The sequence below is a fragment of the Macaca thibetana genome, chromosome 2, assembly GCF_024542745.1.
Source record: "Macaca thibetana thibetana isolate TM-01 chromosome 2, ASM2454274v1, whole genome shotgun sequence".
Lineage (NCBI taxonomy): Eukaryota > Metazoa > Chordata > Mammalia > Primates > Cercopithecidae > Macaca > Macaca thibetana.
Genome location: NC_065579.1, coordinates 41,591,965 through 41,615,550, shown reverse-complemented (window position 1 = coordinate 41,615,550; position 23,586 = coordinate 41,591,965). Strand labels below are relative to the sequence as shown.

Here is a 23,586-nt window from a genome sequence, read left to right as displayed (position 1 = left end):
TACGAGAATTGCTTGAACCTGGGAGGCGGAGGTTGCAGTGAGCTGAGATTGTGCCACAGTACTCCAGCCTGGCTGACAGAGCGAGACTCCGCCTCAAAAAAAAAAAAGAATTACAAAGTTGACTTTACTACTAAATTTCAACTCTTGCTGTAAAGATACAGTAATCAATACAGGGTGCTACTGTCCCAAGAATATAGATGAAAGAAACTTAACTGTAAGTCCAAAAATAAATCTTTGCATTTATGGTCAATTTATTTTTCAGAAAAGAGCCAAGTGCCAACTCAATCTGACATATATAGAGCAGTCAATCCAAAGACTGATGAATACACATGCTTTTAAAGTAAAAATGGAACATTCTCTAGGATAAACTATATGTGAGGCCAATGTATCCATTCAATGTAAAAAGGATACTCTTTTTAACAACGGGGTATACACCTTCAAAAAACAAACTTAAATTATTATTCACACCATACACAAAAAAATAACTCAAAATGGATCATACACCTAGATGTAAAAAGTAAAACTATTAATTTCTAGGAAAAAATAAAATCTTCATGAGCTTAGTTAGACAAAGTTCTTAGCTATAACGTCAAAAGCATAATCTATTATTTAAATATTTTAAACTTCATCAAAATTTAAAACATTTGCACTTCAGAAGTCAACAATAAGAAAATAAATGCAATGAAGAAAGGATTTTCTGTTTAATAAATAGCACTAGGAGAACTGGTTAGCCATATGCAGAAAACTGAAACTGGACCCCTTTCTGATACCATATACAAAAATTAACTCAAGGTGGATTCAAGACTTAAATTTAAAACCCGAAACTATAAAAACCCTAAAAGAAAATCTAGACAATATCATTCAGGACACAGGTATGGGCAAAGATTTCATGACGAAAACACCAAATGCAATTACAACAAAACAAAAATTGACAAATGAGATTTAATCAAACTAAAGAGCTTCTGCACCACAAAAGAAACTATCATTAGAGTGAAGAGACAACTTACAGAATGGGAGAAAATTTTTGCAATCAATCCAGCTGGCAAAGGTCTAATATCTAGAATCTACAAGAAACTTAAACAAATTTACAGAAAAAAAAAAAAAAAACTAAAAAGTGGGCAAAGGACATGAACAGACACTTCTCAAAAGAAGACATATATGTGGCCAACAAACATGAAAAAAAATCAACATCACTAATAATTAGAGAAATGCAAATCAAAACCATGAGATACCATCTCACACCAGTCAGAATGGCTATTATTAAAAAGTCAAAAAACAATAGATGCTGGTGAGGTTGTGGAGAAAAAGGAATGCTTTTACATTGTTGGTGGGAGTGTAAATTAGTTCAACCATTGTGGAAGACAATGTGGCAATTCCTCAAAGACCTAGAGGCAAAAATACCATTTGACCCAGCAATTCCATTACTGGGTATATACCCAAAGGAATATAAATTATTCTGTTATAAAGATATATGCACACATATGTTCACTGCAGCACTATTCACAATACCAAAGACCTAAATGCTCATCAATGGGCATCAATGTTCTTTATCCAATGACAGACTTAATAAAGAAAATGTGATACATATACTCTACAGAATACTATGCAGCCATAAAAAGGAACGAGATCATGACCTTTGCAGGGACATGGATGAAGTTGGAAGCCATCATCCTCAGTAAACTAACGCAAAAACAGAAAACCAGATACTGCATGTTCTCACTTAGAAGTAGGAGCTAAATGATGAGATCACATGGACACATGGGGAGGAATTACACATACTGGGGCCTGTCAGTCGGGGGCAGGGAGAGGAAGAGCATGAGGAAGAATAGCTAATGCATACTGGGCTTAATACTCAGGTGATGGGATGATCTGTGCAGCAAACCATGATGGCACATGTTTACCTATGTAACAAACCTGCATATCCTGCACATATACCCCTGAACTTAAAAGTTGGGGGGAAAAGGAAAATAAATGCAATATTTATAGAAAATATTTATAAGAAAAATAATTTAGTTCACAAATTAGGAGGAAATATGCAGAAACCAGGCATCTGATAAAAGACTTGTATCCAGAATACATAAAGAACTCCTACAATTCAATAATAAGACAAACAATTGAATTTTAAAATGGACAAAAGATTCGAACAGACATTTAAGCATGGAAGATTAGCATGGCTAATAAACTCAGAAGATATTTAACATCATTAGTCCTCAGAAAAATTCAATTAAAACCACCGTGACATACCACAGCACACCCACTAGAATGACTACAATCAAAAAGACAGACAATACAAGTGTTGGTAAGAATGTGAAGAGACTGGAATCTTCATGTACTGCTGTTGGGAATCTTAAATGGTACAACCACTTAGGAAACTCATTTGGCAGGGATTTTTTTTTAAGTGAAACATAAACTTGCTATTTGGGCCAGCAATTCTACTCAATGGAACATATCGAAGAAGCATGAAAATATGTCTACACAAAGACATGTATGTAAATGTTCAGAGCAGCATCATTCACAATAGACAAAAATTGGAAATATTTCACCAGCTGGTAAACAGATAAACAAAATGTAATTTATCCATGCAAAAGATACTATTCAGCAGTGTAAATGACTTAAATACTGATACGACATACTACAACAAGGGTACAACTTAGACAACTGCTACAACAGGATTAAGTCTCAAAAACGATACACTAAGTGAAAGAAGCAAGACACAAAAACCACAAAAACTGTATATACCATCATTCCACTTATGTGAACTATCTAGTGAAAGGCAAATTTACAGAGATAGAGGGATTCAGCAATTACCCAGGTCTGGAGATTTGAGCGGGGATTATATGCAAACAGGCATGAAGGAATATTTTGAGTGATACAAGTGTTCTAAAACTGGATTGTGGTGATGGCTGCAAAACTCCATAAATTTACTGGTAATCATTAAATTGAAAAAATAAAATTAACATCACCTGTGAAAAACAAATGACTATGGTGTACCCCAGAGAAGAACACAAGACTACTTGTTAGTATTCAAAGCCAGGCACGGTGGTTCACGCCTGTAATCCTAGGACTTTGGGAGGCTAAGACAAGAGAATCACTTGAAGCGAGGAGTTTTAGATCAGCCTGGGCAAACTAGAAAGACCCTCTCTCTACAAAAAAAGAACACCAAAATTATGTTCTTTAATAGTCAGTTTTGGCACCCTTAAAATAGTAAGGGATTAATGACATTGTGTTCACACCAGCCACCATTTAATCTTTGTAACAGCATCAGTAATACCATGCCATTTGCCCCTACCTCAGTATGTATTCAGGAAGTAAAGATAGCATAACATAATACACCAGAATTACAAATTACTGTGAGATAAGTGGAAAGAGAATGAAACACTTTCATCTTCATTTTTCAAGCAAAGACAAAGGAGTTGCTGTACAACAGATTTTTGAAGTAGTCTTTTCTCGTACCTACACAAATTTTTCAAACAAGATATAGAAGGCTGTATTGCATGTAGAAAAAGGTCTCTTGAATAAAAGCGTGAAGAGACAATATACTTTGCAGATAGCAATACCAAACAGCATACGCTCTTAACATATTACAGGAAATTACCCACAATGCATTGCCATCCCAGGAAGAAACCAAAAACCCTATGTTGTGTTTGTAAATAATAGAAAAGAACCTTATCAAATCAACCCTGGATGGTGGGTTGGATGGGGACTGAAGGAGAAACTACAACTTTAGCTACACTGTATAGATGTTTTTTAATGTATTCAGATATTACTTGTATGGATAAAAATAAACAGAAACTTTTAAAGTCACTTACTTCTGCATTATAGAAGATAACTGAGCCACCCTCATTACAGCCAATGCCAAGGGCACTGTCTGGTTCAAGCCCTGAGTCTGAGCCTCAGGGTCTCAGATGAAGCAGCAAAGAGTCAGAGTTCCCAGGCATCTGATGCTGAGGAAACTTAAGTTTCATTCATTGACATCTACTTTGCATTCAGCTTCCTGTACGCAGGTTCCCTGGCTTTCTCTCCCAATGGACGTTTTCCAGACTGCCCGGACCTTGAAGACAGTTTTGCTAAATTTCTCATGCACCAAGGTTCAATCATTTCATGATGATTCATTGGGTAGTATTTATTGACACCAGGGAAGCCCAATGAGTGGGCCTGACAATTCACCTGACAGTCCTTGGGTAGTCTTAAGAGGAAGGTAAAATCAGGTAGAATGAAAGACACACGAACCAGTGCCCAACACAACTATTCTTAAACCACATAGATAGTAGCCATGAAAACACCCAGAATAGTTTTTTTCTAAAAGGTCAAACCTATTTTTAGGATGATGATGATGATGGTAATTTTTTTAACCATTCACTGAGCACCTGATACATGATGCTGGAGAACAGGGTTGGCACTATCAAGTGAGAGAAGCAGGTTATAAACCTAATAAACAGTAGAATTCCAGTTCAAGATGACTGACTAGAGACATCAGACACCTGCCCCCTTCAGAAAGAAGAAACAAAATTATGACTAGACAATTATACCTCAACTCTCAACCAGATTCCTTTGGAGAACACATGGGAAACACCTGAGGCATATAAGGTAAAGGAAGCAAACATCCAGCTTGGCCAAGATCTGCCTGAACATGAAGGGGTTCAATATTGCAGGGAAAGGGTAAGAGAGAGTTCAGCAGTCCAGCAAGCCTGTGGACTGCTACAATCTGAACCACAGGAGAGCTCTTCTACCCGCACAAATCCTAACACTGGCATAGACATTGAGTAACAGGCCCCATGGCATAGACATTGAGTAACAGGCCTCTTGTCTGCATTTCAGCAGACAAGGAACTTGCACTGGGTCATTCACCCTCCCATAAGACCTGAGTGATTGTGGCAGGGCATCATTTCAAGAGCGCAGCCTTCGTGGAACTGCATTCTGCCCTGGGAACAACAACCCCCATACCTCCACATCCCAGGAGCTCCCACTGACATTCCCCAGAGTCCACTTTTACGGCTTGCAGCAGCACAGCACTGGATGGACCCAAAGGTACTGCTGGGCTCCCAGCACTCTAGCCCACAGAGAGTTCCCAGTACTCTAGCCCACTACTTTCCAAGAAAAGATGATGCAGTGCAACAAAAAGGCAGCCCCTGGGACAAAGGACTTCAAAGTTCACACTTTCCAGAGACCAAAGAGTTCCTTGTCAGATGCTGTGAGAAGTGATCCCATGCCCAGCGCTGGCACAAACTCTGTGCTCAGTTTTGTAAGCATAGAATGAAATCCCCTTCCACCAGCAGAGTGACCTCTGTGTTCAGGTTGTCCCATAGAGAATAAGACCCTTCTTCCCCCTCTGCACACCTGCTCCTGTTGCCACCAGAGGCTGGGGTGGTTGAACCAGAGGACTACCTGTCTATGGTGGTAAGTGGTGACTGCAACCCCACTGACCATGAGGTTTCTGTGCCCAGATTTCTGCATGAAGATAGAGCCCCCCACTACCATCACATGGTGCTATGCTGCTGCTGCAGAAAGCAGGAGAGCCTGAGCCCAGCATGTCTGGAATTACAGGGAGCGACCCCACACTACAGTCACCGCCAGAACTGCTGAGGACCCAGAAGGTCCTCCAAATAAAGCTACTCCTATCATTCATACCACGTCAGCTGCCCAGGGACCCAAGAACCCACTCACCTGCCTGGCCCACTGCTGCCAGTACTGGCATCCAAGCAAGCCATCTGGAGGCCAAAGAATCAGCCCACTGTTAAATATCAGCACAGTTGCCAGCACATACACTGCCACGGGGCACAAAGACAGGCATGCTTAGCCCACCACTGTGGTCTAAGGACTGGCCCACTTGGCTTCCCAGGTCTCAGCACAACTTCACCACACCCTCCATCAATAACTGCACCCTAACCCTCTGAGGAAATCACACAAAGCACTAATGCTGTTTACAGCCAAATAAATCATACAGAATAACACTAGTGCACATACCTAAAATCAAAGTTAAAGTGCCCTACCCAACCAATACCACAGACACATCTTCAGGGAAAAGTCCTCCCCTTTGAAAGTACATTGAAGATTAGGAAGAAGCAACAGTTACACCAGATGCACAGATGTCAACATAAGAACAGGAAACATGAAAAAGCAAGGAAATATGACACTTGCAATGGAACACAATAATTCTACAGCAATAGATCTTAATAAAAAGGAAATCTTCAAAATTCCAGATAAATAATTCAAAATATTGATTCTAAAGTTCAGTCAGTTGCAAGAGAATTCTGAAAAACAATACAAAGAATCAGAAGAACAATTCAGGATATAAACTAGCAATTTACCAGAGAGATATAGATTTTTAAAGAACCAAATAGAAATTCTGGAACTAAATAATTCATTGAAGGAAATACAAAATATATTTGAAAGCTGCAACGATAGACTAAATCAGACAAAAGCAAAAAAAAAAAAAAAAAAAAAAAAAAAAAAAAAAAAAAAAACCCAGTCAGACAAAAACTTAAGAAAAAACTAATTTTTTTAATGAGAAAAGCTTTCATGACATTTGGGACACCACAAGACAACCAAATATACAAATTATCAGTATTATCAAGGGCAAAGAGAAAATGAAAAGATTAGAAAATCTCTTTAATAAAATGAGAGATGAAAAATTCTCAAGTCTAGCAAGGGATTTAGACATTCAGATACAGGAGTCTCAATGATCCCTATGCAGATACAATACATAAAGGTCTCTATGATACATTATAATCAGACTGCCTAAAGTCAAAGATAAAAGCTAAATCCTAAAAACAGTAAGTAAAAACTGCCTACCCACCTATAAAGGAAACCCCATGAGACTGACAATGGATTTCTCAGCAGAAACCTTACAGTCCAGAAGAGAATGGGATAATATACTCAAAGTACTGAAAGAAAAACAAAACTACCAAAGAAGAATACTATATCTGGTGAACTTAACCTTCAAAAATAAAGGAGAAATAAAGTCTTTCCCAGATAAGCAAATGCTGAGGCAATTTGTCACCACTAGACTGGCACTACAATAAATGATCAAGAGAGTCCTAAACCTGGAAGCAAAACAATGACATATACCATCATAAAAAAACATAAAATTACAAAACTCACTGATGAAGCAATCACACAAAGAAGACAAATAACTTAAATGGCACCACTCCAGAAATACACCAGACAACAATGACAAATAATAAGAGAAAAAAGGAAAAAGAATATATAAAACAACCAAAAAACAATTAACAATATGACAGGAACAAAACCTCAGTAACAACCTTGAATGTAAAACAGATTAAATTCTCTACTTAAAAGATATAGAATGGCTGCTTAACAATAAATGCACCTTACAGTAAAGACACATATAGACTGAAAGTAAAGAGACTGAAAAAAAGATATTCCAAGCAAATAGAAACTAAAAGTGAGCAGGAATAGCTATATTTATATCAGATAAAACAGACTTCAAGTCAAGAGCAGTAAAAACAAAAAAAGATGACTAAGGTCATTATATACTTATAAAGGGATCAATCCAGCAAGAAGATATAACAATTCTAAATATCTATGCACCCAACACTGGAGCACCCAAAATTATAAAGCAAATATTACTGAATCTAAACAGAAAGCTAGACTGCAATACAATAATAACAGACTTCAATACCCCATTCTCAGCATTACTCAGATCATGTAGACAGAAAATCAACAAAGAAACATTGGATTTAAACTGGACTTTAAGACAGATGGATCTAAGCCATTTACAGAACATTCTATCCAACAATTGCAGAATACACATTCTTTTCATTAGCAAATGGAACATTCTCCAGGATAGATTATATGTTAAGCCACAAAACAAATCTAAAAAATTTTTAAATCAAAATCATATCAAGTATCTTCTCAGACTACAGTTGAACAAAACCAGAAATTAATACCAAGAGAAACTTTGGAAATCATACAAATATATCAAAATTAAACAATATGCTCCTAAATGACCATTGAATCAATAAAAAAATAAAATTTCTTGAAACAAATGAAAATGGAAACACAACATACCAAAACCTGAGGGATACAGCAAAAGCAGTGCTGAAGGAAAATAGCAATAAATGCCTAATCAAAAAAGGAGAAAGGGACAAATCCACAATCTACAACCCATCACAAGGAATTAGAAAAGCAAGAAAAAATCAATGTCAAAATTAGCAAAAGAAAAGAAATAATAAAGATCAGAGCAGAACTAAATGAAATAGAAACTAAAAATGCAACATAAAAAAATCAACAAAATGAAAAATTCATTCTTTGAAAAGATAAACAAAATTGACAAACTGCTTTCTACATTAAGAAGAGAGGACACTCAAATAAACAAAATTGGAAATGAAAAAAGAAACATTACAACTGATACCACAGAAAAACAAAAGTCCATCAGAAACTATTATAAACAACTATATGCTGACAAACTGGAAAACCTAGAGGAAATGGACATATTCCTGGACACATACAATCTGCCAAGATTAAATCAGGAAAGAATAGAAAACCTGAATAGACCAATAATGAGTAGTGAGATTGAATCAGCAATAAAAAGTCTCACAACAAAGAAAAGTCCAAGATCTGATGGATTCACAGCCAAATTCTACCGAACATACAAAGAAGTAATACCAATCCTCCTGAAACTATTCAAAAAAATTGAAGAGGAGGGAATTCTCCCTAACTCATCCTATGAGTGCAGCATCACCCTGATAGCAAAATCAAACAAGGACACAACAAAAAAGAAAATGACAGGCCCATGTCCCTAATGGACTTAGGTGCAAAAATCCTCAACAAAACACTAGCCAACCAAATCCAATAGCACATTTTTTAAAAAATACAACATGATCAAGTGGAATTTATATAAAGGATTCAAGGATGGCTCAACACATGCAAATCAACAAATGTGATACAACCGGTCAACAGAGTGAAAGATAAAAATCATATGATCATCTTAATAGATGCAGAAAAAGTATTTGATAAAATTCAGTATCTCCTCGTGATAAAAACTCTCAACAAACCAGGCACAGAGGACTATACCTCAAAATAATAAAGGCCATATGCAACACACCCACAGCTAACATCATACTGAATGGGGAAAAGTTGAATGCTTTTCCTCTGGGGACTGGAACAAGACAAGGATGCCCATTTTCACCACTCCTATTCAACATAGCACTGGAAGTTACAGCCAGATAAATCAGGCCAGAGAAAGAAAGAAAGAAAAGCCATCTGATGTATTTTGTATATCTCTCCCCTCCAATTCGCATGTTGAAATTGGATCCCCATTGTTGGAGGCAGGGCCTGGTGGGAGGTGTTCAGGTCATGGGAGCAGATCCCTTATGAATGGCTTGGTGCCATCCTTGCAGTAATGAGTGAATTCTTGCTCTATTAGTTCCCACAAAATCTGGTTCTTAAAAAGAGCCTGCCACCTTCCTTCTCTTCTCTTTCTTCCTTCGTCTCACCACGTGATATCTGCTCCTCTTCACCTTCCACCATTTGTGGAAGCCCCCGATAACCCTTACCAGAAGCAGATGCCATGCTTCTGCAGAACCATGAGCCATATAAACAAACCTCTTTTCATTGTAAATTACCAGGAATCAGGTACTCTTTTACAGCAATGCAAAATGGCATTGACCACGGATATCATAGCAATGCTATATGATCCAAATTGGAAAAGAGAAAGTCAAATTATCCCTCTTTGCTGATAATATGATCTTATACCTAGAAAAACCTAAAGACTGTACCAAAAAAACTCCTTACATTTGATGAATGAATTTAGTAAAGTTGAGGATACACAATCAACATACAAAAATCAGTAGCATTCCCATAGACCAATAATGATCTAGCTGAGAAAGAAATCAAGACAGCAATCCCATTTACAATAGCTACTAAAAAAAATAGGCCAGGCGCAGTGGCTCACGCCTGTAATCCCAGTACTTTGGGAGGCCAGGGTGGGAGGAATGCCTGAGCCCAGGAGTTTGGGACCAGCCAGGGCAACACGGTGAGACCCCATCTCTATTTGAAAAAAAAAGAAAAGAATAAAGAACAAAATAAAATAAAATGCCTAGGAATAAATTTAACCAAGGAGGTTAAAGATCTCTACAAAGAGAACTACAAAACACTGATGAAAAAAACTGAAGATAATACAAATGGAAAAACATGCCATGCTCATGGATCAAAAGAGCTAGTACCCTTAAATAATCACATTGGCCAGGCACAGTGGCTCATGCCTATAATCCAAGCACTATGGGAAGTTGAGGCAAGAGGATCACTTGAGACGAGGAGTTTGAGACAAACTTGGGAAATATAGTGAGACTCCATCTCTACAAAAAATTTTAAAGATTAGCTGGATGTGGTGGCACACACTGGTAGTCCCAGCTACTCAGGAAGCTGAGGTGGGAGGATCACTTGAGCTCAGGAGTTTGAGGCTGCAGTGAGTTGTGATCATGCCACTTCACTCCAGTCTGAGCAACACAGTAAGACCCTGTCTCTAAATAAAATTAAATAAAATATAAAATGACCATATTACCCAAAACATTCTACAGATTGAATGCAATCCCTATCAAAATACCATCACTCTTCACAGAATTTGAAAAAAAATCCTAAAATTTGTATAGAACCAAAAATGAGCCCAAATAGCCAAAGTCCTCAGCAAAAAGAGCAAAGCTGCAGGCATCAATCAAATTACCTGACTTAAAAATATATTACAAGGCTATAGTAACCAAAACAGCAGGGTAAAGACATAAAATAGACACATAGACTAATGGAACAGAATAGAGAACCTGGAAATAAAGCCACCATATTCACAGCCAACTGATCTTCATCAGAACTGACAAGAATTTACAGTGGGGAAAGGACACCTTCCTCAATAAACAGTGCCAGGAAAATAGGATAGCTACATTCTGAACAATAAAACTGAACCCCTATCTCTCACCATATACAAAAGTTAACTCAAAATGGATTAAATACTTAACTGTAAGACCCAAAACTACAAAAATACTTGAGAAAACTCTCCTGGACATTGGTCTAGACAAAGAATTTATCATTGAAACATCAAAAGCATAGAAGACAAAAATAAAATAGACAAATAGGACTTAAGTAAACAAAAAAAGCCCCTGCACAGTAAAAGAAATAATCAACAAAATGAAAAGGCAACCTGTTGAATGGGAGAAAGTATTTGCAAACTATTCATCCTACAAGGGACTGATAGATAAAATATACAAGGAACTCAGATAGCTCAACAAGAAAAAAATAGTCCCATTAAAAAGTGGGCAAAGGATATGGATAGACATTTCTCAAAAGAAGACATACAGCCAATCAGTATATGAAAAAAACGCTCAACATTAATCACCAAGAAAATGAAAATCAAAACCACAATGAGATTATCATTTTACCCCAATCAGAATGGCTATTACTAAAAAGACAAAAAATAACAGATGTTGTGAGGATTCAGAGAAAAGAGAACTCTTGTACACTGTGGGAATGTAAACTAGTATAGCCACTATGGATCACAGTATGGAGATTTCTCAAAATACTAAAAATAGAATTACCATTCAATCCAGCAATCCCACCACTAGGTATCTACCCAAAGGAAAAGAAATCAGTATGTCAAAGAGATACTTGCACTCACATGTTTACTACAGCATAATTCACAATAGCAAAGATACAGAATCAACCTAAATGCCTATCAATGGATGAATGGATAAAGAATATGTGATAATCCAAGCACTATGGGAAGTTGAGGCAAGAAGATCACTTGAGATGCCACAGTAGATGGCATTCTCCCCATTTTACATATAAAGAAACTGAAGTTTAGGGGAGGTGAAGTGACTTGCCCATGATCACCCAATTAGACTGTGGCCAGCCAGGAGAGAAAGCCAGATGTGTCTGCTCCAGGACCCCTGCTAACTCCTACTGTCCTGGAGCAGGACCACATTCACTTGGAAAGAGAGCTCACAGGCAGGATTCGGAGCAAGCAGAGTGTTGGGTTAAATCACAAGGCCCAGGACACTGAGGAGCTCTCAGGTGAGACCGCTGAGGTCAGGAAAGCAGCAGGCACGAGATGGCACCACTCAAGCCACAGGCACGACCCTGCTCAGAGCTGGAGGCCTAGCCAGGAACCCCGAGCCCCACTCCCAGTAGGCTGGCAGAATCTGTGCTTGCCCATCTACCCCATACATCATGACGCGTCCACCCTCGCTTCTGAGTGGTGCCCCCACTGTTCTCTGCAAGAAGGTTCAAGGGTCCAGACAAAACTCTACCGGACCAAAGCAGGCAGTTTCCCGCAGGCTCCACCCCCACCGCCTTCTGCCTGGATGCTTGCGCTGAGCCGCTATTTCTTTCACCTAGGAACTGGAGGCAGTTCCGGCTGCACCCACACTCTCCCGACAGGAGGTGTCCGCAGGAACCACAGGTTCCCGGCAGGGCCGTCCAACGCAGTCCTCAACCCTGGTTACCCTGGTCAGTGCCCAGTCCCAGGCCAATTGACCCCAGGAGAATTCCCCACCATGCAGCCACCGGGCAGCCACTATAAACCACCCACAGCGGGCCAGTTGTGCTAAGAAAAGTACTGAACGCTGCCCAGAAAGTTGAAGTTCCCTCCATAACACTGACACCAACAAGCAGGTCCCTGATCACAAGCATGAGCCGCCGGGTTTCATGAACTCCTCAACTGAGAAATGAAAACAAGTCCAATGATCATGGAGTAAAAGAGAATTTTTTGGAGGTGCTCACATAGAATACCTAAGCCCCACGTTCCAAGAATTGTACTTCAGTTGCTCTAGGATGGGGCAAATAATCTGCATTTTCCGTTAACCTACCAGAGGATAACAGTGCCACCAAGTGATGACAGACCACTGTCCAGCAAGAGAGACTTCATTTAAATGTAAAGACTATCCAAAGGAATGCTATGCAACCCTAAAAAAGAATAAATTTTGTAGAAAGGGGAGGGAGATAAATAACATGTATGAGATTTGCTTTTAAATGCCCAAGAATATTCTGGAATGATAAAATGTAATAATGGTTCCCGCCAAGGTGGGACATCACATGCTTAGCAAGGATGTCAGGAAATGCTTTGTTGTCCCCCATAAGCACTTGAAAATATTACCTATTCCAAACTCAGAGCTAGGTATCTTCTCCTATTAACACTGGTGGTCTAGTGGTTAGGATCTGGCGGTGCGCCGCGGCCCAGGTTCGATTCTCAGTCAGGGAACCAAGAAATGTAGCAGGACGAGCCACAGACATAACTCCTCAGACACCGGATTAAAGAAGGAAGAGGTTTTTTGTTCGGCCGGAGCGAGCAGTTTTGTCTGCGGCTCGTCCTGCTACAGAGCTACACCTTCCCTTTTACCGCCTGGACATGCCACACAGAGGTGCCTTTCAGCTGACACAGGTCAAAAACGCTGACATTGTGTAGGTGTATCACCTTAAATGGAGCTGGACAAGCCAGACCTCGTTCTGCTAGTTCCTGGCTCTTGGCCAAGTTGGTTAACCTTTCTGCATGACATTTTCATCATCTATAAATTGGGCTAAAACAGACCTCAGAGCTGTAGTTTAGGTCAAATTAGATAAAGTTAACCATACTTCAGCTGACTGTAGCATAACAGAGTTGGCCCTCTGGAAACACGGGTTTCGCATTCGCAGATTCAACCAACAGAAGACCGAAAATATTCGGGAAAAAATGGAAAATAACACAATAAAAAAACAATATATATAAGGCCGGGCACAGTGACTCACGCCTGTAGTCCCAGCACTTTGGGAGGCCAAGGCGGGTGGATAGCTTGAGCCCAGGAGTTCGAGTCCAGCCTGGGCAATATGGCAAAACCCTGTCTCTACAAAAAAATACAAAACTTAGCCAAGTGTGGTGGAACGTGCCTGTAATCCTAGCTACTCAGGAAGCTGAGGTGGGAGGACCACCTGAGCCCAGAAGATGGTGGTTGTAGTGAGCAGAGATTGCATCACAGCACTCCAGCCTGGGCGACAGAATGAAACTCCATCTCAGAAACAAACTATATAATAAATATATATATCTGTGTAGCAACCAGGGGTATAGTATTTACATTGTATTACGTACTGTATTCTAGAGATGCTTTAAAATAAGTGGAAGGATGTTAGTGATACGCAAATGTACACTATTTTATATGAGACTTGAGCATCTGTAGATTTTGGTATCCATGCGGGAGTCTGGGAACCAATCCTCCAGGGATATCAAGGGAAGACTTTAATTACTATAGTACCAATTATTGTAATAAACAGATAATGCAGGGGCTGCCATCGTCACGCAGGATCCCAGCTTTACTCTCCCTTCCAAGACCCCTAAAAAGATATTACATCGATGTACACGCTAGGAGAACCGAAAAACGCACGCCACTATTCGTCAACAGTAACGCACAGGGCACTTCCGGGACGGGGCCTGGGAGGATGGATTTAGGACTCGGTGTGCTGGTTTGGCCCTCCACCAGTGTTAAGTGAACCTGAATCGGTCTGCAGCTCCGCGTCTGAGGTCAACGCAAAGGACAAGAACTTGATACTGGAAGCCAGGCCCTAGAGCGGTACAGATGCTCGGCCCCCAGCGGCCGGTAGGAGTATTTCCCCAGCGTGACCGACCAACCACAGCCACCGCTATTGGGCAGCAGGGGTACCTCCGCCTCTAGGGCGGGTCCTCCAGGGGGCGGAGGATTGCGTGACATTTTGCGACTTCGGTTCAGCTGCCGTCATTTACAACATAATTGGCTTTGCAGTGTGCATCCGGGTCTGCGTCAGGAAGGCCCAAGATTCCAGCGCTCGAGGCTGAGCTCCACAGCGTGCGAGGCTCCACCAGTGGCACGGACTCCGATCTCCGGGAGGCGCCCCCAGGGCTCCGAGGACTCGCCCCACGTCGCGCGGTCCTGAGCCCCGTCCGTCCCAACCCGCCTCGCCTACCACTGACACCTGCTACCTCAAAGAGGACTTCGCCGCCCGCGCCCCCTGCCCCCACGTCCTCTGCCAGGCCCAGGAGCGCCGTCCGCAGCGCCGTCGAGGTGATGGGCAGCCGGCCCCGCAGTCCCAGCGCCTGCCTTGCGCCCTGGTGGGGACAGCAGCCAGGAGGACCAGGCCCTGCAAAGCGCAGCCGATTGGAGGAGCCCGCGGGCCCCGAACCCCGCGCGGCGCCCAGCCCGGAAGACCCGGCGGGGATCCCGGCCGTGGACGCGCTCACCTCCGTGGTGGTCCTGGCCGCGGGCTGTGCCCTGCGTGTGCCCCTGGAGAACGTCGACCTGGTGCTGGAGCTCGCGCCAATGTCGGTCCTGCGAGTGTCTCTTGGTGGACACACCCTCATCCTGATCCCGGAGGTCCTCCTAAGCTCCGTCGACGAACGCTCAGGAGCGCAGGGCGACTCGTCTGCCGGCCTGGAAGTGGACGTTTTCCTGGGCGCTCACGGGGAAGACGTCGTCGTCCAGCAGGAAGTCTTCTGCGCATCTGTCCCAGAGATCGCTGCCCAGGAAGAGGCCTACGAGGAGGACGCGGACTCTGAATTCCCGGAGCTCCGCATGGACTCCGCATCCGGCTCAGCCGCTGGGCTCTACCCCTCCGCTAGAAGTATGTTCAGCCCCTATCGGGAGGGCCCCATCCCAGGGCCCTGTGCTCCGGCCTCCAACCCCAGTTCAGAGAGACGCTCTCCAAGCCCCATCTTCGACCCGGAATTCCACCTTCTGGAGCCTGTCCCCAGCTCACCTCTCCAACCTCTACCTCCCTCTCCAAGTCCGGGTCCCCACGAGCGCCCGGAGCTCCCAGAGCGCCCTCCGTGCAAGGCCCGGAGACGCCTGTTCCAGGAATGAGCTGCCTCCCACAATCCCTTGCCACGCTACTGGGCTCCAGGCGACTGTCTCCTGATAGCCGTTGTGTGGATGTTGTGCAACCTACAAGGATCTCCGAGAGTGGATGACGGATAGATGCTTTTTTGATACAGGCTGCGTTGCAGAATTTTGGATCAGTGGCTGACTTAGAAAGTCTGGAAAAAAAGATCCTCCTTGGCATAAAACTATGCTAGTTGAAATACAGTCTACTTTCAGACTGTGAGATTGCTGCATCGGGCCTGTTTTGTATGGAAGTCACCCCTAGGCAGCTCCATTCCCCCGGTTTTGCTTTAAACCTCAGTTCCAGCAATTTTCTCTAAAAATCCGCCATTTCCCCAGCACCTTACCGTGGCACGCCTTTTCTCCCAAGTTAATTACTAAAAATAATTACATTTATTTTGTTTAACGGGTTTTGGCCCTAGTCTCTGGGCTAGTTTGTGACCACCTTCTCACCATGGAATTTTTCTCTATGGTGGCCTGAACCCTTTGGGGGGAGCTTGCAAATAGTTGTACCTGGACAAATGTTTGTTGTTTGCAAAACAGACAGAACTGGAAATAATGATCATGTACCCTCCTTTTTTTCATGATTGGCTTAGCAAATTGTTTATGTTATTGGGCTTTATTTTCCCCCAACTATTAGAGCCAGCTCTTTTTCATTCATTTCTTCTTGTATGTTTTTAATATAATTATTTTATCCTGGAAAAGCTTATAATTCTAAGACTCTGTGTGTGTATGTGTGTTTTGTTTGTTTGTTTCTTGACACGAGTGTTGTTGCCCAGGCTGGAGTGCAATGGCACAAACTCAGCTCACTGCACCCTTCGCCTCCCAGGTTCAAGTGATTCTCCCGCCTCAGCCTCCCAGGTAGCTGGGATCACAGGCATGCGCCACCACACCCTACTAATTTTGTATTTTTAGTAGAGACGGGTTTCACCATGTTGGCCAGGCTGGTCTCGAACTCCTGACTTCAGGTGATCCATCCACCTCAGCCTCCCAAAATGCTAGGATTACAGGCATGAGCCACCGCGCCCCGCCGGAAATAATATGTTTCCTAATTGATCTTGTATCAAACGCAATTACTGAATTTCTTTAATGGCGTATGTGTAGATTCTCGATTGATTGATAAAAATAATATCTCCAAATAATGAGAATATTGTCTCTTGACAAACTTCTTACATCTTATTTTTCCTTAATCTTTTATATTGGATATTACTTCAAGTCCAGGTTGAACAGTATGGTTAATACGGGCATTCCTGTTTTATGCCTTGTGTTAATGCTTCTAAATTTTACCATAAAGTATGATCTTTACATGGTTGTTAGATAACCCGTAATCTATTGAAGCAGTTAATTTTCAGTCTTTCAGATCATGAAAAAGTGTTGAATTTTTGCTTTGTTTTTGCCTAAGTTACTACAAAGATGTTATCAACTTGTTTTAAATGTTGACATTTAATTATTTGTGTGTATACAATAATACGATACAATAGCTAGATGGAACCTTGGGCCGCGAGAGTATGTACAGAAACCTGGCAAGAGTGCTAATGAGACCAGGCTTTGGGGCTGGTCCAATTTAAAACAATTGGATGCTTTATGAGGACCTGAGGAGACACAAGTGGAAGGAGAAAGGCAGTAACTGCAGGGTCCATTTAAGGTTTTAAATGTTAAAAATTTAAGAAACTTTTTTTTCTGTATGAATAAGATAACTTTTTGTAACTTCTTTTTGAATCAACTCATGGTGATTTGTGTTAATTTCTAACTACTAAGTATCCTTGCATTTCTGCTATTCTACAGTATTTTATATGATTCTAACTCCACCTTGGGTTGTTTTTTGTTTTGTTTTTTGCCTTTTTTTGAATGTTTAGTTTGTTTGTTTTACATAACCATATACAGCACTAATTTTTTTATTGTACTTTAAGTTTTGGGGTACATGTGCAGAATGTGCAGTTTTGTTCCATAGGTATACATGTACCATGGTGGTTTGCTGCACTCATCAACCCGTCACCTACGCTAGGTATTTCTCCTAATGTTATCCCTCCCCATCTCCCCACCCCCGACAGGCCCCGGTGTGTGATGTTCCCCTCCCTGTGTCCATGTGTTCTCATTGTTCAGCTCCCACTTATGAGTGATAGTATGCGGTGTTTGGTTTTCTGTTCTTGTGACAGTTTATAACACACTAATTTTAAAATGTCATTATTTTGCCAGTTTTGCCTCATTTTTGTAATGAAATAAATTATTGCTGATAAAGTTAAACCCTATGAGATGCTAGTTTTTTTTTTTTCTGTTGAACATCAACAATTATTATTTAGATTTTCCAACATGCTTTACCAGTTAATTTGCTCACTTTCTATTCTTGCATTCCACTCCTTTAGTCTGGCCTCATTTGTCTTCTTTCCATGGTATACTTTTTAAGAATTCTTTTCAGCTATGGTTTATGTGGTAAATCTTGGGTTCGTATGTCTGCAAATATTTCAATTACACCTTCAAACTTGTAGTATGGTAGCTGGGTTTGGAATTCTAAAATAAATCCTATACTCTCTCACTACTTTAAAGATAATTCTGTTATTTTCCATGACATTTATTGTTGCAGGTGAGAAGATGTCATTTGTATTGCCATTCCTTTGACAGGATTAGGCTGCTTACACTAGTATTTTTCTTGACTTTGATGCCCTATGGTTTCACAAAACCTGATGTGTTTTTTGGTAGATTTTTGGCAGCTGCAACTCAGTGAGCTTTCTATAGATGGAAAATTAATTCTTCCATAAGATCTCAAAATATATATATCTCTTGCACGTTTAAACCTCTCTCCAATCTCTGAAACTCCTAACAGAAATGGTGCTGCTTAATCAATGCCCTCTCCCAGATCTCTTAATATCTATATTTTCATACCCTGTATCATAGCACACTTTTGCTCTTCCAATTAACTGATTCTGTCACTGTCTGTTTTCAAAATTCATTTATTGTTCTTTATAAGACTTTATTTCAAATACTGCATTTTTCATTTTCAAGACTTCTGATTACTTGGTTTTTTATATCTATTTGCTCTTATTTCACAACTTTTAGTCAATGTCATATAAACGTTTCTAGTTTCACAGATGTTATCTCCTCCTTTATCTCTAGAAGAATTAAATATTCTTATTTTAAATTCTATATTAATTAGCTCAATAATTATAATTCCTCAGGCATAACATCTCCAATTATTTGGTAGCATTTAATGACACTGATTTTCCCCTGGGCAAAAATTTTGGTATGTGGACATATTTTGAATGTGAATTCATTTTCTCTTCCAAATTTGTTTTGTTTTGTAGAGACAGGGTCTCACTCTGTCTCTCACGCTGGAGTGCAGTGGCACGATCACAGTTCACTGTAGTCTTGACCTCTCATGCTCAAGCAATCCTCCCATCTCAGCCTCCCCAGTAGCTGGGGCTATAGGCATGTGCCACCATGCCTGGCTAGGGTTTTATATTTTTATTTTTTGTGGAGAGAATCTTCCCTGTTGCCCAGGCTGATCTCAAACTCCTGGGCTCAAGCAATCCTCCTACCTTGGCCTCCCAAAGTAGTGGGATTACAGGCATGTCTGCTCCATATTTGAATTTTACATTTGCCTCTTTCTTGCTCCCTAAGGGTCAAGACTCAGAGCCAGACGTTATGGAGCTCATCTCATATGATTTGCAACCCAAAAATCACAGTTCCCATCCTCAAGCAATCATACATGGCCCAACTTCCAATTTCAATGCAGTAGTGACACTGGGCTGGACTGTTCACAGTCCCAACCCCATCAAGACCGCTGGGAGTATTAGCAGCTAAATTCAGTTGCTCTCCAACTATCCTCAGCCTCCATGGATAATTCATGCCAATAACTGTTCAAGTAGAGGGTATACAGGCCCAGCTCACTTGCTTTGAGACAACTCTGAAGAATCATCCCAATTCTAGGGCTCTCAGTGAGTTGGCTGAGGCTTTGTTGCAGCTGCATCCCAGTTCAACTCCTCTATCTGTCCTGTCATATTTTCTTTGTTCCCCAAAATTTCTGCATGCATATCTCCATGGCAAAGTCTTCCCAAGCCAACTTAAGATAGCTGGTGCCAGGGGTCGTCATAGGAAGTAGCCACTAAACTGGATTTCAGAGCTGAACCATGGAGCATGAATAGCCCATGGCGTGTTACAGGAAAGCAGATAAGATCTTAATCAATGGCAAACTAACTGGGACTCTGGAAGAAGGCAATATACTGGCATTGGCAGAATCCCAGGCATTAGAAAAATTGGGGGCACAGAGTAATTATATGCATGATAGTTATAAATAATGGGGAATTGAATAGCTTTTTTTGGGACAATAAATGCATTTGAGAAAGAAAGTGAAAGTCGGACGGTGACTAATTACCAATAAAACCCAAATATGAAATATAGACATTCTCCCTGGCAGCATACAAATAGCTTTTCATCTCCTGTAGCTAATAGGGGGGAAAGCAACTGAGGATCTGGCCCAGAATTTACCGCAAGGATAGTGGCGGTATAAAGGCTGAATTCTCAAACTTGGAAAGTCTGTAATGGTGAGGTTCCAGCCCAGATCGGGCCCTGAAACGTTGGATGAAAATAACCAAGTAGATTCACTTGAATATCTTGAATCCCAAACTCCCTTCCATCCTCTTGGCCTGCAGAAGCGGCCTACTCCTCTCTATTAAAGGTTGGCACTCCACCCCTGCATAAGATGATGCAGAAGCCTCTGCCTAGCAAGATAACATGCACCCACCTCAGGAACTACCTTCACCTCCTCTCTTTGCCTCAGGCCAGTAACTGAAGCATGTTATAACCCAGCCAGGGAAATACTGGCCTGTAACTAAGGAAAGGGGCTCTGTATGCCCTAGAATTGCTGTGAGTGTTACCTAACATATACCAGCATGAGTCAAGTATAAGACTGAGAGTGCTAGATGTCAGCCTAGAAAAGGGAGAGTGTATCAATTTAGAAGCAGTCTCCCAATATACATGATTTAACACCCTGGCAAGGATGCTGTAAGACAGTACTAACAATCTGATGGGTGGATCTTGCACGGTTAGAGAAAAAGATGGACCACACTAAGTAGGAATGCCATAACTGCCAAGGCAGACAGCAGAGAAAAGGATCAAAACGTCCAGAGAAGTGGATATGATACAGTGGATATACTACCTAAGGCTATCAAATACATCAGCTACTATGATGTGTGGAAGGGCCTCGAGGGACACTGCGTAACAAACAAATGCCCTAGAGAGGCACCAGGGTCATTGAGAAGCCCAGTAGGCCAAGGTAAGGGCAGGAAATGCCATTAGAGAGCTGGACTCCTTTGTAGCCAAGTGGATAATAGGATCTGAGAGACTGAAAATACAAATGAACAGTGTCCAGACCACACATGACAGTAAAAATCTTACCCACAACCTCTGCAGCAACTATCCCAGAAGCCAAACCACAGTCTCTGCAGTAACTGGCCCAAAATGGTCCAGATTTGTTCAACACCTGCCAGGAGTTCTAATTTTCACCCTCACTTCCAACTCAGGACCAACCAGAAAAAGCCAAATATGTTATGCCTAAGATACAAGGTGCACAAACCAACCAATCACGTAGGATGCCCCACATCTAGTTGGTCCACATACAGCTTCCCTGTGCCAGCAACTTCCAATCAGACATACCTGAAGTCTTCCCCTTTTTCACTATAAAATTTTCCAACTCACCTGCCTGCCAATAAGTCTCTATCAAACGCAAGTGATGGGGCTAACTGCCTTGCTATAGCAAGCTCTAAATAAATTGCCTCTGCTTGTTCCCATTTGTGTGGTCTTCGCTTATTTTCCATTTTTTTGTGAGATATGGTCCACACAGCCCAGCGTGGTAAGTCAACACTAGGTCTAAACTCCTTCTTTGCATTGAGTTCCCTGTCCATTTACTCTCAGTTTGGTACCCACGTTTTGTTATCAGTTCATTTGTTTGGCAGCTTTGATGGAATCAAACCATTTCTTTTCATCTCCTTTCACTCACTTTTGTGTTTCCATTTTGTGTTGTATGGTCTAAAAGTGTTGTTTGTCACAAGAAAGAAAATTGCAGGGTACAACACAGTCATAGGTTCTACACACCTGTTGTTTGAGCCAGTCTCACAGTCTGGTGAGTTTGTAGTTCTCACCAGACAAGCTTCCATTTGGACAAATTTTTCTGTGGATTATCAATAAAAGTGGGTGAGGTTTTCCTGTTTTTATGTTTTGTTTTTAGAGCTTGGCTTTGATCCAGAAAGAGCGTTCTCTCTGGTTTTCCATCTACCACAGTCCACATTCAGAGGCACTGACTATCAGGTTGGGAGACTCTGACACTGAGGCACCAGCACCACATTTTGCTGACCATCACCATCTCTTACGGAGTTGTCTGAGCCCAAATCCTCTCCTCTTGCAGAAAAAAAAAAAACCTGCTTCTTATATGTGTTCTCATTTAGAATCCTAATTCTGGTCCCTGTCTTTCTAAATGGCATAATTTTACCAAGGGTGATGCGAGCGTTTAATGTCTCTTGTTCTGTGATAATACACCTGCAAATTTAATAATGAACGATTTCAAATTAAATGTTCTCCACAGTAGCCATTAAAGGCTCACATCACCCTTGGTAAAATTATGCCATTTAGAAAGACAGGGACCAGAATTAGGATTCTAAATGAGAACACATATAAGAAGCAGGTTTTTTTTTTTCTTCTCATTAAATGTCTTCAAAAAGAATGGAAATAAGATTTCTCAGGTTTAATGAGCAGCATTTTTATTTACATAGAGGTCTCCAATGAAACTCTAAATCAAAAATGACTTCATTAAAAGATTATTTGGCCAAAGCTAATGTGTAATTTAACAACAATGAACTAGATTCATTTCCCTAGTAAATCCTCTGCCCTCGTCCACCAGTTCCCTCCCTATATCCAGATCTCCCTCTGCCCCTTATCCTTCCAATCTCTCTCCTTCCATACCTCCATCAACTCCTCCCTCCAGTTGTCCATGTTCAGGCCCCTACCTTTTCCCAACAACTTTCTCCAAAACCTAAAATGCCAGTTGTCTCTTAAGACCCATCCCTCCATGAACCAGGTATTCAGACAACTGGAGAATTTAAAGCTTGGACCTGAGCAGAATTAAGAGCTATAAGTTTCCCTAAATTCAGACAAGACTAGTAAACATTCATAGAATAGTTTAAAATCCTTTTGGGTACATCTGACCCAGAATTACCTGACTTATATCAACTCATACACATATGGGTCAGAACCACAGATGCTAAATCCTAGATGGCAAAAGTTGATTGGACTGACCCGGAGGACCTACAGGATATCTCGTTCCATAAAAAACCCGCAGTTCAGAAAACCCCTGAAAAGTAGGTTAAAGTCTCCTAGAAGCCATACCCAAAACACTTCCAATAAAAATTAATGCAAGGGCTACCATTTCTACATTAAATGGTGTGCCTTCATGCTCTCTTCTTCAGAGTAACGGTACTGCACAGGTGGCAGGCATTTCAAATAACACAAATTTTCCCTATCTCCCAGCCTTTAACTGTAACCCTTGGGCCTTTGCCTGGAAATATTCCTTCTTGTTCTGTGATAATACACCTGCAAATTTAATAAGGAGAGATATACTTTACACATGAGATTGCAAAAATAAATGCACACCAGAGGGATTATTTCTTAAGTTTCCAGAGGACTCCTCTATTTATAATCAAGTTGTGTTTGTTCTGAATATACCTTTGCATTCTCTATTTTATTTGATGCATACCCCAGATAAAGATCTTGA

General features: G+C 41.1%; 2 protein-coding genes across 2 annotated transcripts in view; one reads left to right on the top strand and one right to left on the bottom strand.

Annotated features, from left to right (window-relative positions):
- The window catches only part of MRPS22 (mitochondrial ribosomal protein S22), a 601,324-nt gene that overhangs the window by 274,911 nt on the left and 302,827 nt on the right, over positions 1-23,586 (bottom strand). The window lies entirely within an intron of this gene.
- LOC126948191 (proline-rich protein 23C) lies at positions 15,018-15,809 on the top strand. The gene has a single exon (XM_050779725.1). It carries the CDS (start codon positions 15,018-15,020, stop codon positions 15,807-15,809), a length of 792 nt encoding a protein of 263 aa, XP_050635682.1.